This window comes from Muscardinus avellanarius (assembly GCF_963383645.1).
Source record: "Muscardinus avellanarius genome assembly, chromosome: 3".
Classification (NCBI taxonomy): Eukaryota; Metazoa; Chordata; class Mammalia; order Rodentia; family Gliridae; genus Muscardinus; species Muscardinus avellanarius.
In genome coordinates, this window is record NC_137788.1 from 74,593,200 (window position 1) to 74,608,083 (window position 14,884).

A 14,884-nucleotide genomic window follows, 5' to 3' on the forward strand; every position below is an offset into this window, starting at 1 on the left:
ATTACCCCTACTTGTCCATAAAGACTCAACACACATACCTACCCTTTCAGAAAATCTGTATGACACTATCCCCTATACCTGAGATACCTCCTATATATTTCCATAATTATCTACAACCTTATGCTGTTTATTTCTTTTCTTTTCTTTCTTTCTCTTTCTTTGTTTCTTTCTTTCTCTCTTTCTTTCTTTCTCTCTTTCTTTCTTCCTCTCTTTCTTTCTTTCCTGTACTGGGGATTGAGCCCAAGGATGCTCTATCTCTGAATTATACCCCCAACCCTTTTTATTTTTTAGTTTGAAACAGGGTCTCACTAAATTATTGAGGCTGTCCTGGAACCTGCAATCCTCCTATCTCAACCTCCCAAGTACTGGGATTACAGGCATGCATCACCATGCCTGACTTCTTTATTTTCTTTGCTCATTGAATGATGAGCTCTTTGTGAGTAGGAACATTGTCTGATTCATCTTTGTATCCCTTGTGTTCTGTCAAAGACATAATAACCAATAAGATTAAATAAATAGATGGATGAATGAAATGAATCTCTCTAGATCTATCTTTCTTTATATCTATTGAAACATAAAACCTCCTCTAATTATCTCCCCATCAAAGCATTTCAATGCATAATGTTCTGAATATTGGCTTAAATCAGTGGCAGGTTGAAAGGACTCAAAGAATTTTCAGTAAAACTAAAGAAGTATAGCAGTGGCCTGTGTTTTTAGGCCGAGCAGATTTTTCCATTTTTTTTTCTCTTCTCACTTGCTATAACAAGCTTTTGAACAACAACAGATGTCATTTTTCATGTGTCTTCCACTTTCTTATTTTAACTTTCAACTCTTTCTCAGAGCTGATGAAAGACACAAGTTCTCTCTGTCCTCATCATGGCAAATGATAAAAACCTACCTCAGGAAGCCGGCTCAGGGAGAGCACTTGTATGTCATAGAGGGTCTTCTGGACCGAGGGTGAGTACTCGCCTTTGTCATAGGGCCCAGCAAACTTCTCCAGGATGGTGTCCCGAACAATGCCCCTAAGACACAGAGAGGGAGATTGAGGCCTCTCATTCAAAGGTATTTTAGGGATGCGTTATAAAACTAAGAAGTAGTGCCAGATACAGTGGTGCACACCTATAATCTCAGCACGTGAGAGACTGAAACAGGATGGCAGGTTCAAGGCCCATGCAGAGTAACAGTAAGACCCTGTCTCAAAACAAAAAAATTAAATAGGCCTGGGGTAGAGCTCAGTAATAGAACACCCCTGGGCTCAATTCCAAGTACCACCCGGCCCTCTACCCAGGAAAGAAAAACAAAAACAAAAAACAAAAAACCCTAAGAAATAATGACATTTCTGTTCCCTAGAAAATAATTTCACTGATGATTTAAAAAAGGAATATTAAAAAAGGAATATTAATTTTAAAAAGGAATATTAAAAGTAATGTTAAAAAAGAACACACTAAAACATTTCTTTTTTTTTCACCTACACACATACACACACACACACACACACACACACACACACACACACCATTCAACAAACACTGAATGCCACCAGGCTGTCCTAATAGAATGGCACCATGGTCAAACAGGCATTTCTGAACAATTCTCCCACCATAGTTGAAGAACCCTGAGAGGACTCCCACACACCCTCACCTTCCCACTGCTGTGCTAGACTGGTTCCTTGAACCTGAGAGGTTTTATTTTGTACTAGACTGTGCGAAAAATCTTATGTGATGATGTCACTGACTTCTCAATATAGCTGAAACAGGTACTATTATTATCACCAATTTAGAGATGATAAATTTGGCTCAAAAGTTAAGGGACCTTTGAGCCTCTGTCTTTAGCAGCCTAGCTCTGACCCTGGCATGTTCAATATCATGCTCTTCTCAACATAAATACAGTAGGCTCCTGCTGCCTCGGGGGAGTACTCAAAATGAAAAAGGAAACAGAGGACCAAGGTGACATTCTCGTCAAGCATTTTAAAACCTATCGCATAATTTAAGAAGCTGAGAAAAGCTATACCAGTGGGAGGAAGCTATGTGGGGGAGGAGCAGATTCCAGCTCATCACTGGGTAGAAATGTCTAACAATTAGAACTTTAGCAAAGGAATAAGATACCTAGTCAAAAAGCAAGCCCCGGGAGTTCAGAAGCCTAATTATTCCTTGTCAAAGACATTATCATCATAATCATACCTTTACATTTTTAAAGCATTTGTCATTTGCAAAGTACTTCTATGAATATCATATCATTTTTAGTTTAGCCTGGGATGACCAATTGTCCCAGTTTGCCTGAGAATGAAGAAATTCCTGGGACATAAGAATTTCAGAGTTAAAACTGGGAAGGTTCCTGGCAAAATGGGAAGGATAGTCACCCTGTGTACCTGTCTGAATGTCACTCTAAGGTATGAAGGCCAGGTATAATCTCAATTTGATGCAGTTTTTTTAAAGCGTGCTCCTTGGTCCACTAGAATCACAACACCTGGGAGTTTGCAATCAAAACAAATCCTCCCACCCACCACCCACATACCTACAGAATCAGAGCCTCTGGAATGGACCCAGGGGTCTTCAGAAAATGTCCTCAAGAAACTCTGATGCACAGTAATGTTTAGGACCACTGATTTGTTTTGTTTTGGGGGTTTTGGTATTGGGTATTGAACCTAGGGGCATTCCCCCAGCTACGTCCACACCTGATTTTATTTTTTATTTTGAAACAGGGTCTTATTAAGTTGCTGAGGCTGGCTTCAGACCTGCAACCCTCCCATCTCAGCCTCCCAAGGACCAGGATTACAGGCATGAGCATCACACCCAGATGGGAGCCACTGATTTCATAATGTAAAATACAGAAGAGATTTCTGAACAGTGGAGAGATTGAACTGAAAGGTCCCTCAGTTTCCCTTTTAGATCTAAGACTCCATGAATTCTGGGTCTCTGGGAAGAGGGCAGATACCACCTGTCCTGGTGCCAGGTCCTAGCACTCTGTCATACCAAGTAGCCTCGAAGTCCACATCCTTGATCTGGTGATAGCGCCACTTGCAGTACACCTGGGTGGCAAAAAACCGGTCCTTTGCCTCAGGGAGAGTAGTGAACTGGTCCTTGAGGAATCCCTCAAATCCAGACTGGGTGGTTTTCAAGACCTTGAGGTCTTTGATTCCAGAATGAATGATTGGAGGTCCTAGTCCAAAGAGAAAGGTAGGAGACGAAAAGGCCTTATACAAAACAGTGTCTTCTTGGTGCTTCGTAGCACTGAGGATCTTGGTCATTAAAACACATCACATAATGTTATACAAAGAAATACATCCCCTGCCCATGTTCTCTTTCAATCTCTTCTGAAGCCTGAGTGGAGAGAATGATACACCTTTCCTTCTATTTGGATTCCATGACTCCCTGACTTCTCCTGCTTTATGAAAACCAAAGGCCCAAGAACAAACTCCCCATGGTGTGCAGAAGGCCACAGAAACAAATACTTCCTATCAGCTACACACAACAGTGTCTTCTCAGCTCAATTATTATACACATTTTGAGCTCCATCTCATTCAAATGGCAGACATGCTGAAATTAGTTAATAACCTCCTCGAAAGCAGTTCTGCTATTCTGATCTCTTGGACGAGGCTAGTCCTCCTGTTGACCATCTACGGTGGCTGATGAAATCGTGGCTGATAAAATTGTACACCACTAGACCCTGATGACGTCTCAGGGCCCCCGTGACTATGAGCTCAGCAAAAACAGACAACTTCATGAATGGGTAGCAGCGTGGGCCTAGCTGAGCCTAAATTAAGACTGGAAATATGAGGCTGGTGACTCACAGGCATAGATCTGCCTAAAATGATATCCATAAAGACTTTTTCTTTTTTTGGAGAAAGGAGAAGACTTTGGTGTTTTGGCTGAAGTTTGTTCATGGGTACCTGGGATAGATATGGGACAGGTGGAAACGATGGAGGGGGGATATGGCTCTCCTTCCATCTCAGCTGGCCTCTCAGAAGGTTATGGGGTTGGTGGAGGAGTGATAGGCAAAATCAGAAGAAGCTGTTTGCTTGTGTGCTGAGAAGTTCTAGCTTAAGCCCAGGTGCTAGATGGACACAAAGTTCATGGGTAAGGGATGAGCATTCTCTCTTCCTCTTTCTACAGGAATGCACAGTCTCCAGCAGTTTAGTGGCACCTATAGAGAGCATGGCACCAGGAGACATGCTGGGAAACCTCTGGGTCTAATTGTCTTAAGGAGAAGGGGCGACCGACATGTAGAAGCAGAGCAGAGCTGTTGAGGCAGCAGCTGGATGCAATAGATGCAAATTTCCAGAACACATGTAAGTCAGGCTGTCAGAAGATGGGAGAGTTTGGTGGGACAAGTCTAGCAGTGTACTAGTGAAAAAAAACACAAGCCGGGCGTGGTGGCGCACGGTTGTAATCCCCGTGCTTGGGAGGCGGAGACAGGAGGATCGTGCAGGTTTGAAGCCAGGTGTGTTGGCTTAAGAGACCCTGTTTCCAAATGAAAAAGTATAAAATAGGTCTGGGAGTGTAACCCGGAGGTAGAAGAGCTTTCAGGAATCCCAGTACCACCCAAAATCAAAACAAAACAAAACAACAACAACAAAAAAAAAAACCCACAAGACTCAGAAAACTCAGAAATTAACACAGTCATGAACTTATTTGTACACAAAAGCTGGGCAGGATAGGGGACATTCAGGGAGCATTTGGCAAACCCCCAATAGCAAAGTGCCATGGCAGGATTAAGTTTCCTTCTTTTCAGTTTCTAGTATAGTCCTGACAAATATCTACCCTTTTTGGCCTGTTTAGTCTAAAAATTAAAAGCCAGGGATCATAGATTAGTTGAAGAACAAGAATGTCATTCATGACCCTCAACTAAAATTCAAGGAAGTTCTTTAAAATCCAGTGTTTTAAATTTGTCTGTGTGGTTTTTCCGGGCGTGGTGGCGCACGCTTGTAATCCCCGCGCTTGAGAGGCGGAGACAGGAGGATCGCGAAGGTCCGAAGCCAGGTGCGCTGGCTTAAGACACCCTGTTTCCAAATCAAAAAGTATAAAAATAGGGCTGGGAGTGTACCTGTTGGTAGAAGGGTTTCCAGGAACCCCAGTACCACCAAAAATAAATAAATAAATAAATAATAAACTTCTTTTTCTATGTGGTTTCAATTGCTGTGGCGTCTCAGAGCTAGGTAAATAATGACTATATTTTGATCTTTTCAATGCTACATGTGTCTACCTCCCAGAAAGAGCAATGGCCAGAGGTTAGTGTTAGTTCTGCTGATTAAATATGCTCTGATTAAATAGAGTGCTCAGTGCAGAGTGTTCCAGGATAATGTAGTATAACAGAAAATGATCAATGTTTAACTTTCTGAAGTTCTCACTGGGAGCTCTATTTGACGAGGGATCAAGAGAACGATATCAGCAATTTTTTAGTGCCTTTGGCTAGCTAAGTTTATCAGATTCCTAATGTATAAAGACATGGTCCTGCAAAGTCAGTATCTAAATGCAGTGAGTCTGTCTCAAACGCAAGAAAATTGCAGAAGCAATCAACAGGTGCCTGTTAAATGAATGAGTGTAGCAAGGCAAGACTCGTCAAAGATTGAGGAGCTCACAACGTATATTCTTTCTCCTCTGGGCAGTCCATCTCCATCCATCTATATTGTTTCCCTTCCTAATGGCCATCCAACTTGCATATATACACTGAGGCGTGGGAAAGGGGAAGGGTGTCAACACTGGCTGAACTTCCTGTCTGTAGACATGACTTTGGTTGCTGACTTTTTCAGTCTTTATCTTATTTAATCTTCAGAAGGCCAGAAAGTAGGTATTTTTATAAAGGTGGTTTTTATTCATCTGCCCATAATCACTTGGTTAGAAACCGGCAGAGGTGGAGTTTAAATTCAGCACCACATTATGAGATTCCATGTTTTCTGCCCCCTTTTTATATCACTCTCCATCTGTGCAGTGTTTGCTCCTTCCTTTAATTCTCTTTCCCCATTTCTGTACTATAAGGAGCCTTTCAGAAGACAAGAAGGTTTCCCACCTCTGATTCCACAACATGCTTTGAGGGCCTCAAATAGTGGGCCAGCCTGAAAATACCATCTCTATCGGTCTGAAATGGAGATTGAAGCATCACATTTAGAAATGGCTCCTGTGTCACTTGGAACATTTTTAGTCCTTAACATTTTCCTATTGAAATGCAAAGATCTTTAAAAGAGTGTCAACAGCCTTTGTATCTCCAACAGTACTCCCTTCTGGAAAACAAAAATACTATAAAAATGAAACCTGGGTTTTGGAGTCAGGAATGCAGTTAAAACAAACATTGGAAATCTTTGAAGGGACAGGAAAAGGTGAAAGAGAAGGAAAGGTGAACTACTACATCATCTTTTCCAATACAGATGGCCTTGATTGCCAACATCTTCAAAGACCAACCAAATTTTGGCTTCTCCAATGGTCTCACTCATAAAAGGATTCCTGAGTGCAGCATTACATAGTGGTCCTGCAAAGTCAGTATCTAAATCCACAGCTTTGTGCTGGGCGTGGTGGCGCAAGCTTGTAATCCCCGTGCTTGGGAGGCAGAGATAGGAGGATCTCACAGGTTCGAAGCCAGCCCTGCTGGCTTAAGAGACTCGTTTCCAAAAAATAATAAAGTATAAAATAGGTCTGGGAGTGTAGCCCGGGGGTAGAAGGGCTTTCAGGAACCCCAGTACCACCAAAAAATTAAAAATTAAAAATTAAAAATAAATCCACAGCTTTGGGACTCAGATTCCTCGAGATTCAAATTCCAGTTCTCTTTCTGCCTCCACAGTCACACCTTTTGTGAGCACTATGGTCCTGAGGAAATTAATTAACTTCTTTCTACCTTGATTTTCACACCTGCAAAATGAAGTCAACAATCATACCTGTTTCCTGCAGTGACACACAGCTAAGCTGATGCGTGTGAAGGACTTAGTGGAATGGCTGTTGTACATGGCAGGCGCTATTAAACTTATTTTGATGATTTTGCCATATTGGACTTTTTCTTGTCAATTTCAACCACCTGTAAATATTCCCCCTACTTCCAAAAGCTTCAATGCATTTTGAAAACTCCTTGTCCTGTGCACTCATCTACTGCCAGCCCTGGGATGATATCTATTGACCCCAAAGGAGTATCAGTCCTGGCATCCGCTTCGAAAGGATCTACTTTTTCCCTAGAGCCTGAAAATAGACAAAGCAGTCACATTTTTAATGTGTTTTGGCACCATTTTCCCACAGAATAAAATGCTTCATGTTCCCAAAGACAATTAACTATTGCCACAGTGTTGGCAGAGCACAAACCATCTACTTTGGGACTCAACTCATTCCATAAACAACAGCAACAACAACAACAACAACAAAACTATCCTCTTTGAATGTCAAAAATATTTTTTCTTGGCACAAATTATATACACTGGATGAAATCAGAGAGCTTATTTTATCTTCCTTGTTGGCAACCCCCCAGCTCTCTGAGCAGTAGTAAGGACCTGAGGCTTTCATATCCATGGGGCTAGGAACTAAAAATATGGTGCCTCATACACTCTAAAAATGAGTCCAGTTCAGACTAACAAGAAGTGATTCAACCAAAAGATTATCCTTTTTCTAAGTTACTTCCCGCGAAACCACTTAATCAGCTTTTTCTTCCCCGTGCCATGGTTATGGAGTAATGCAAAAGGAAGATTTTTCACATTCTACTTTGCTAGAACATCATCTTTTTAGCGCTTAGTGTCCTCCTACACACTTAACAGATTGTGGTTTATCTCTTAGAGAAGCGTACATCTACCCTTTAGCTCTCTAAGGGAAAGAAACGCACTGCGAATTAATAGAAAATAAGCCAAATTTCTTACCTACGCATCAGGTGTCACAAAGCACAAAGCTTTACTGAGCAAAAAAAAAAAAAGAAGTCCTGTCATGAAGAGGATAATTGCTTCCACATTTAACACCTCCAAAAAGGACACAAATAGCTAAAAGGAGGATATTTTAAAACTATATAAATTATTCTACTAGAAAATCTCAAACTTGTAAAGTGCTAGAAAAAAAGTGAAGATCGATCAATTAAATTTCATTTCTCCTTGAGAGTCCATTTAGCTTCCCCAGGGAGAGTATAAACCCCTCTCTGTACAATCCTGGGTAGGGAGCGATGACATCAGCCAGGCAGAAGGGAGTTAAACAGGCTTTGGTACAACTGGGTGATGATCAAGGTGGTTTTTTTTTTTTTTTTTTTTAAAGACCTTAGTCTGCCAAGAGCTTTTCTAATGGAGAGACTGTAGAGCTTTAGTGTTGATATCAAAAGGACATAAACAGCCATCTTGGCAGTGCTCATCTTTGTCCTGGGTCTCCCACTTCCTCCTCCTCCATCTGCCTAGCTTGTCACCTCTTAAATCTGTTTGCCTCCTGGACTTAGATTTCATCTGTTTCCTTCTTGAACCACTAGCCTTCACCAGCAATACATGTGTGGGCTTTTTTTTTTTTTTTTCACTATCAGAAGATGACAGTATTTCTTAATTAAGATCTCTCCTCCATCTTCCATTTCTCTATTTAGCTATGCTTTAGTGCCAGAATAGGAGGAATTTGATACTTAAAGAATTGTGCATTTTAATTTACATAGTGCAGAAATTCTGGGAGCTGATTTTTTTTTTCTTTTTTTGCAGTTCTGGGGATGAAATCCAGGGGCATTCAACCTCTGAGCTAAATCCTCTCCCCTATTTTTTTTTATTCTTTATTATTTTGAAACAGGCTCTTACTAAGTAGCTGAGGCTATTTTGAAACAGGGTCTCACTAAGTAGCTGAGGCTATTTTGAAACAGGGTCTTACTAAGTAGCTGAGGCTATTTTGCAGAGGGCCTCACTAAGTAGCTGAGGCTGTCCACAAACTACGATCCTCAGGTCTCAGCCTCCTGAATGCTGGGATTACAAGTGTGTGCCACCCGCGCCCCACCTCGCCTGGCTACTTGGGGAGCTGATTTAATTCAAATTAGTGACTCAACCATCCCAGCAATGTCGAGGTTTGACTAAGCTTGTAGTTCAGCAAAGACATGTGGGAGAAAGAGCTGGGAAAATACAGGTTCCATGAGACACCCAAGCCTGCAGGCTGCAGGACATCTGCAGAGCCTCGTTCTCTCAGTGTGTGGGAAGTCACAAACACGAGGGCACCCTCTGCCCTCTGGGTGAGCACATTTCCTACTCTTTTCCAGATTTTCTCATGGAATCAGCAAATTTGTAACACCTAAAAATACAGCTTAGTGATGCAGTGTGTGTGGGGGGGGGCATATTGTTATTCTTTTTTGTTTTTTTTTTTTTTTTTTGTGGTACTGAGAATTGAATCCAGAAGCATTCTACCTCCTAGCTACACCCCCAGCCCCTTTTACATTTGTTTTGAACTAAGGTCTCCCTAGATTGCTGAGAGTCTCACTAAGTTACTGAGATTGCCCCTGAAACTATGATCCTCCTGTTTTAGCCTCCCAAGTGTTGGGATTACAGAAATGTGCCACCATACCTGGCTAGTGGTGTACTTTTAAAATATCCACTAGGAAAGAACAATGTAATGGAAATTTTAGGGCAATTACCAGGGCCTAAAATGGTGCGTGAGAGTCAGTAAGCTTTCTACAACTATTTGTTCAGTTGATAAATAGGAATGAATCCGGTCCAGCAGGAAAAACCCAGTCATATATCTTGCTAAAATTCCTTTTGGGAATTAAATGGCCAAATGAGTACATGTGTTAGGGACGAAGAATCTCACTATTCTAACAAAAACTCTACTCAGGATTGTAATAATAGCTTTTGCCACAGAAATTGGTGTGTGAATGTTTGTGTGTTTGTGTGTATGTATGTGCGTGCGTACACACATAGACATAAAAATGTTTATATTCTTCAGTTAAGCCTATACAAAGGCATTTCTTATGACAGTGATTGTATCATTGACTCATAATCACAGTCTCTGTAGTTTAGCTCTTAGACAATGAGCAAATTAATTAAGAATTAAACTTAGACAGACATGGTGATGCAAGGCTGTAATCCCAGGACTTGGGAGGCTAAGACACGATGATCGTAGGTTCAAGACCAGCCTCAAAAAATTTAGCAATACCATTTCAAAATTAAAAATTAAGAAAGATTGAAGATTGAAGGTATAGCTTGGGGGTAGAATGTCTCTGGGTTCAGTACCATGAAAGAAAAAAAGAAAAGAGTTAAACGTTGCTACCAGAAGAACATATATTATTCCTCCTGACCAAAGAGGAACAGTATACAAATTTCATCCTTGTATATATAACTCTGGAAGACATATACATTCATATGGCTGTGCACACACACATACCTTCATACACGTAAGGCAACAGATATCTGGTCCCTGCCCTGAGCCCTGGCCAGCCCAGCATGACATCAGAGGAGGGCTGGGCTCTAGATGATTTGAGCTGGGGCTTCTGAGAAACCTACCACTAGGAGCACAGTGCCTTGAAGCTTTATAGCTTTCTGCAGAGAAGAAAAGCTTCAGCCTGATTATGATAGCTAGTTTTTCAATTTTTCTGTAGCCAGGTGATTAGAATTCAGGCTGATACTGACTCCTGATAGTTCCTGGGAAGAGCAAGTGTGTGAAGAGAAGCCTGTTTTCTTTGTATAATCAGCAGAGACCTGAGCTACTTCACTTCTACCTCCACAACTCTGCTAACAGTATGTTTGTGGAAGTCACCAGAGACGTCTGTCTGCCAACTACAGAGTTCCTCTTTGCTCTGTTTTGTTTTTCTGGTGGTACTGATAATTGAATTCAGGATCACTCTACCTTTGAGCTGCACCTTCAACCCTGTTATATTTTGAAACAGGATGTTGCTAAATTGGCACACACTGACCTTGAATCTACAAGCCTCCAGTCTCAGCCTCCTAATTACTGGAATTACAAGCATGCACCACATCTTTGGTTTTCTTTTAACCCAAACTTCTTAACTTGCCTGTGGCAGAGACCACATCGATTTCTTCTTTCCAGCTGGGTCACCTCAAGGCTGCATTTTGCTTCCTCTCTTTCAGTCAGGTGTGACCATACAAAAGTGCTATGTGCCGTTTTCAGGCCTGCGCTTACACTTGAGAGATTCTTGCCCCCCTCGTTTTTCTCCTTCTACCCCTTTACCTCTCCTAGTTGCCTGGCATAAGAATCTACTCTCTAGGCAACTTCAAAAAATGATTAATGATTTAATGATTAAAAATGTAAGGTTGCAGCCGGGCATGGTGACACACACCTGTAATCTCAGTGCTTGGGAGGCAGGCAGCCTCAAAAATTTAGCAATGCCCCCCACAAATTAGTGAGATCCTGTTTCAAAATAAAAAAATAAAATAAGGCTGGGGATATGGCTCAGATATGGAACACCTCTGAGTTCAATACCCAGTACCAAAAATGAAAAAAAAGAGAAAAAAGGAAAAAAGGAAGAAAGGTAGATTGCCATTAGTCTGGGTTTCTGAATAGCTTCATGGAGCAGAGCACCCACAAACACTAAGCTGACTTCTACAAAAGAAATAAACTTCTCTTCTGAGCCATTACAGGTGGGCTTCTTTTTTATACCTCCTAAAACCTCAACAACTATCCCTAATGTCTCAAAATACAGTTTATTCTGTTTCCATAACCCCACTGTCCCCAGACCTCCTACCCCTGTGACCATTGTTCTATCTCACACTGTAAATCGACCAAACCTTAAACTAAGGAATTTTCCCAGGCCCTGTCATCTTTCCTCTCCTTATTTTGTATGTTTTTTCTGGAATGTTCTTCCTGATGGCTTCAACACCTTTGATCTATTTATGGTCCCTGGTATGTTTTGGTCTGGCCTGTCCCCAAAAAAGCTAATGTGTTGATAGCATGTCCCAGTGCAGCAAGGTTCAGAGGTGGAACATGGCTGGAGGCGGGGTCCCTGGGGGCCTGGCCTTGGGGATTATATATATATATATATATATATATATATATATATATGAATATATATAATATATATAATATATATATTATATATATTCATATATATATATATATATATATATATATATATATATATATATTCCTGGTACCCTCCTCTCTCCTGTTTCCTGGCCACCGTGAGGTGAGAGTGGCTCTTCCTCTGCCATTCCCTACTACAGCCTTGAAGCTGGACAATCATGGACTGACCTATGAAACTGTGGTCCCCAAATAAACCTTTCTTCCTCTAAATTTGCTTGCAGGTATTTTGACCAAAGCTTTAGAAAAACTGGCTAAAACAGTTCCCAAATCTGTCTCCTTCCCATATTCCAAAATAACTTGACAGCTCTTCCCCACAAACTTCCTCCTTGTGTATATTCTCTCTAGTTAATTCCCCACTCTTTCCACATTAAGGCTAACTTCTTCATTTCTTACATTCTGGGGATAAGACTCTATGAACTGAAATCTATTGCTCAAATGTTTTGCAGTTTCAACAATTAAATAAATACTGGCTCAGTATGGTGTTCAGCATGAAGCAGGTGATCAAACTCTTATAATTGAAGTGGAATAAATAATGTGCTAAGTGTCCTGCATATCACCAAAAATTAGCTGAGAGTTATATTGATCAATACAGTAGCCACTAGCCACATGTGGCTCTTAAATTCTGGAAACACGATGAATATAACTTAAAATAGGTGATAGCCGGGCAGGGTGGCTCTCACTGGTAATCCCAGCATTTGGGAGGCTGAAGCGGGAGAACTGCGGTTTGCAGACAGCCTCAGCTACTACTTAGTGAGGCCCTTTGCAACTCAGTGAGACCCTGCTTCATAATAAAGAATAAAAAACTAGGGCTGGAGCTATAGCTTGGAGGTAGAATACCCCTGGCTTCCATCTCCAGTAATGAAAAAAGAAAAAGGATATAAATATAAAATACAGGATTTCAAAGACTTAAGTTTTTTGAGGTAATGGAGATTGAACACAGGGGCATTCTACCTGACCCATACCACCATCCCTATTTTATTTTTTATTTTGAAATGCTCTTGCTAAATTGCTGAGGTTGGCCTTGAACCTATGATTCTCCTGTCTCAGCCTCCCAAGTACTAAGATTACAGGCATGTACCAGCACACCCAACTAAATCTTAATTTTTAAAGAATATAAAATATTTTATTCATAATTTTTTACATTTATTATATACATGTAATAAAGAATATTTTATACTTTTATTGGTGCATTATAGTCTCACATCATAATGTAAGTCATAGCGATAGTGACATACATGCACACAGCACTTAGGCTTTCCTCTGGCTCCCTCCCCGCTCTCGCCTTCCCCAAAATGGTATTGAGATTGACATGGGTATTTTCATACATGAATATAACGTCAATGAATGATCAGTGTTCATTGATCCTCCTCTTTCTCCCCCTAGACAACTTCCCTCCCTCCACTGGAGTTTCTCCTTCAATACCTGAAGTTCCTCCTGTGTCCTGATTACTCCCTAGCTTCCACATATGAAATAAAACATAGGACCTTTCACTTTCTGTGACTGGCTAATCTCACTTAGCATAATATTCTTTGGATCCATCCATTTTCCTAAAAATGACATAATTGTTGAGCAGAATTTCATTGTGTGTATATTCCATAATTTTGTAATCCATTCATCTGTTGATAATGCTTGGTTTGTTTTTCTCTGGATCCCAAATTACTCCCTTCTTCACCCCTGACATGTTATTTAGTTTGGTGTTGATAATTTCATATAGATATGCATACATACCATTATTTGAACTGCTTCCTTTGTCCAGTCATCCCCCCCCACACACCTCCCTTACTTGATCCTCTTCCAGTATTTTACTGGTAATTCTCAATTTTCTTTTTCTTTTTGCGGGTCTGGGGATGGAACCCAAGGGGATTCGACCTTCGATCTACACCCCTTGCCCTGTTTTTAATTCTCTAATTTGAAACAGGGTCTCACTAAGTTGCGGAGGGCCTCACTAAGTAGCTGAGGCTGTCCGCGAACCGTGATCATCCGGTATCAGCCTCCCAAATGCTGGGATTACGAGCATGTGCCACCAACGCCCAGCTGTACTTCTCAATTATTTGCAGACACTTTTGTTCCCAAATTTCTCTCTAGTTTCCACATATGTTAGAAAACATACAACCCTTCGCTTTCTGAGACTGGCTAATTTCACTTCTCTAGTGCCATCCGCTTTCCTGCAAATGACATAGTTTTGTTCTTTATGGCTGAACTACATTCTACTGTGTATATGTACCAGAGTTTCTTTATCCACTCATCTCTTGACAGACACTTAGTCTAGTTCCATTATTTGGCTACTGTGAGTTGTGCTGCTATAAACATGGATATGCATGTAGTACTATGATTTTCTGATTTTCTTCCCTTTGGAAAGATACCCAGGAGCAGTATAGCTAGATCATATGGTGGATCCATTCCCAATTTTCTGAGGATTCTCCACAGCAGCTGCACTAATTTGCAATCCCACCAACAGTGTAAAAGAGTTTCTATTTCCCCAAGTCCTCACCAGCATTTATTGTTGTTTGACTTCTTGATGCTGGCCATCCTGATTAGACTTAGGGTTTATAAATGATATTTTTGGATATATTGTGTCAAGTTAAATCTATTATTAAACTAATATTTCTCATTTCTTTGATTTAATGTGACTACTAAAAACTTTTTAAACAAGCCGGGCGTGGTGGCGCACGCTTGTAATCCCCGCGCTTGGGAAGCGGAGACAGAAGGATCGCGCAGGTTCGAAGCCAGCTGCGCTGGCATAAGAGACCCTGTTTCAAAAATATAAAATAGGTCTGGGAGTGTAGCCCAGAGGTAGAAGGGCTTCCAGGAACCCCAGTACCACCAAAAAAAAAAAAAAAACTTTTAAAACTATATATGTTACTTACATTTTATTTAAGTTAGAACGTATTTAGAGTTTCTAATTTTTTGAGGGTAGTCAGTGTGGTTTGGGTAGGAAA

At 40.9% G+C, this 14,884-nt stretch overlaps 1 protein-coding gene across 1 annotated transcript in view; it reads right to left on the bottom strand.

Annotated features, from left to right (window-relative positions):
• LOC308261504 (uricase) overlaps window positions 1-14,884 on the bottom strand; it is a gene marked incomplete at its 3' end in the record, with an annotated part of 35,959 nt that overhangs the window by 3,518 nt on the left and 17,557 nt on the right. The window contains exons 5-6 of the mRNA XM_080693477.1: window positions 2,973-3,159; window positions 899-1,022 (exon numbers count right to left, since the gene is read on the bottom strand). Of these exons, the coding sequence (XP_080549603.1) occupies window positions 899-1,022; window positions 2,973-3,159 (311 nt within the window). The remainder of the gene's footprint in view (window positions 1-898; window positions 1,023-2,972; window positions 3,160-14,884) is intronic.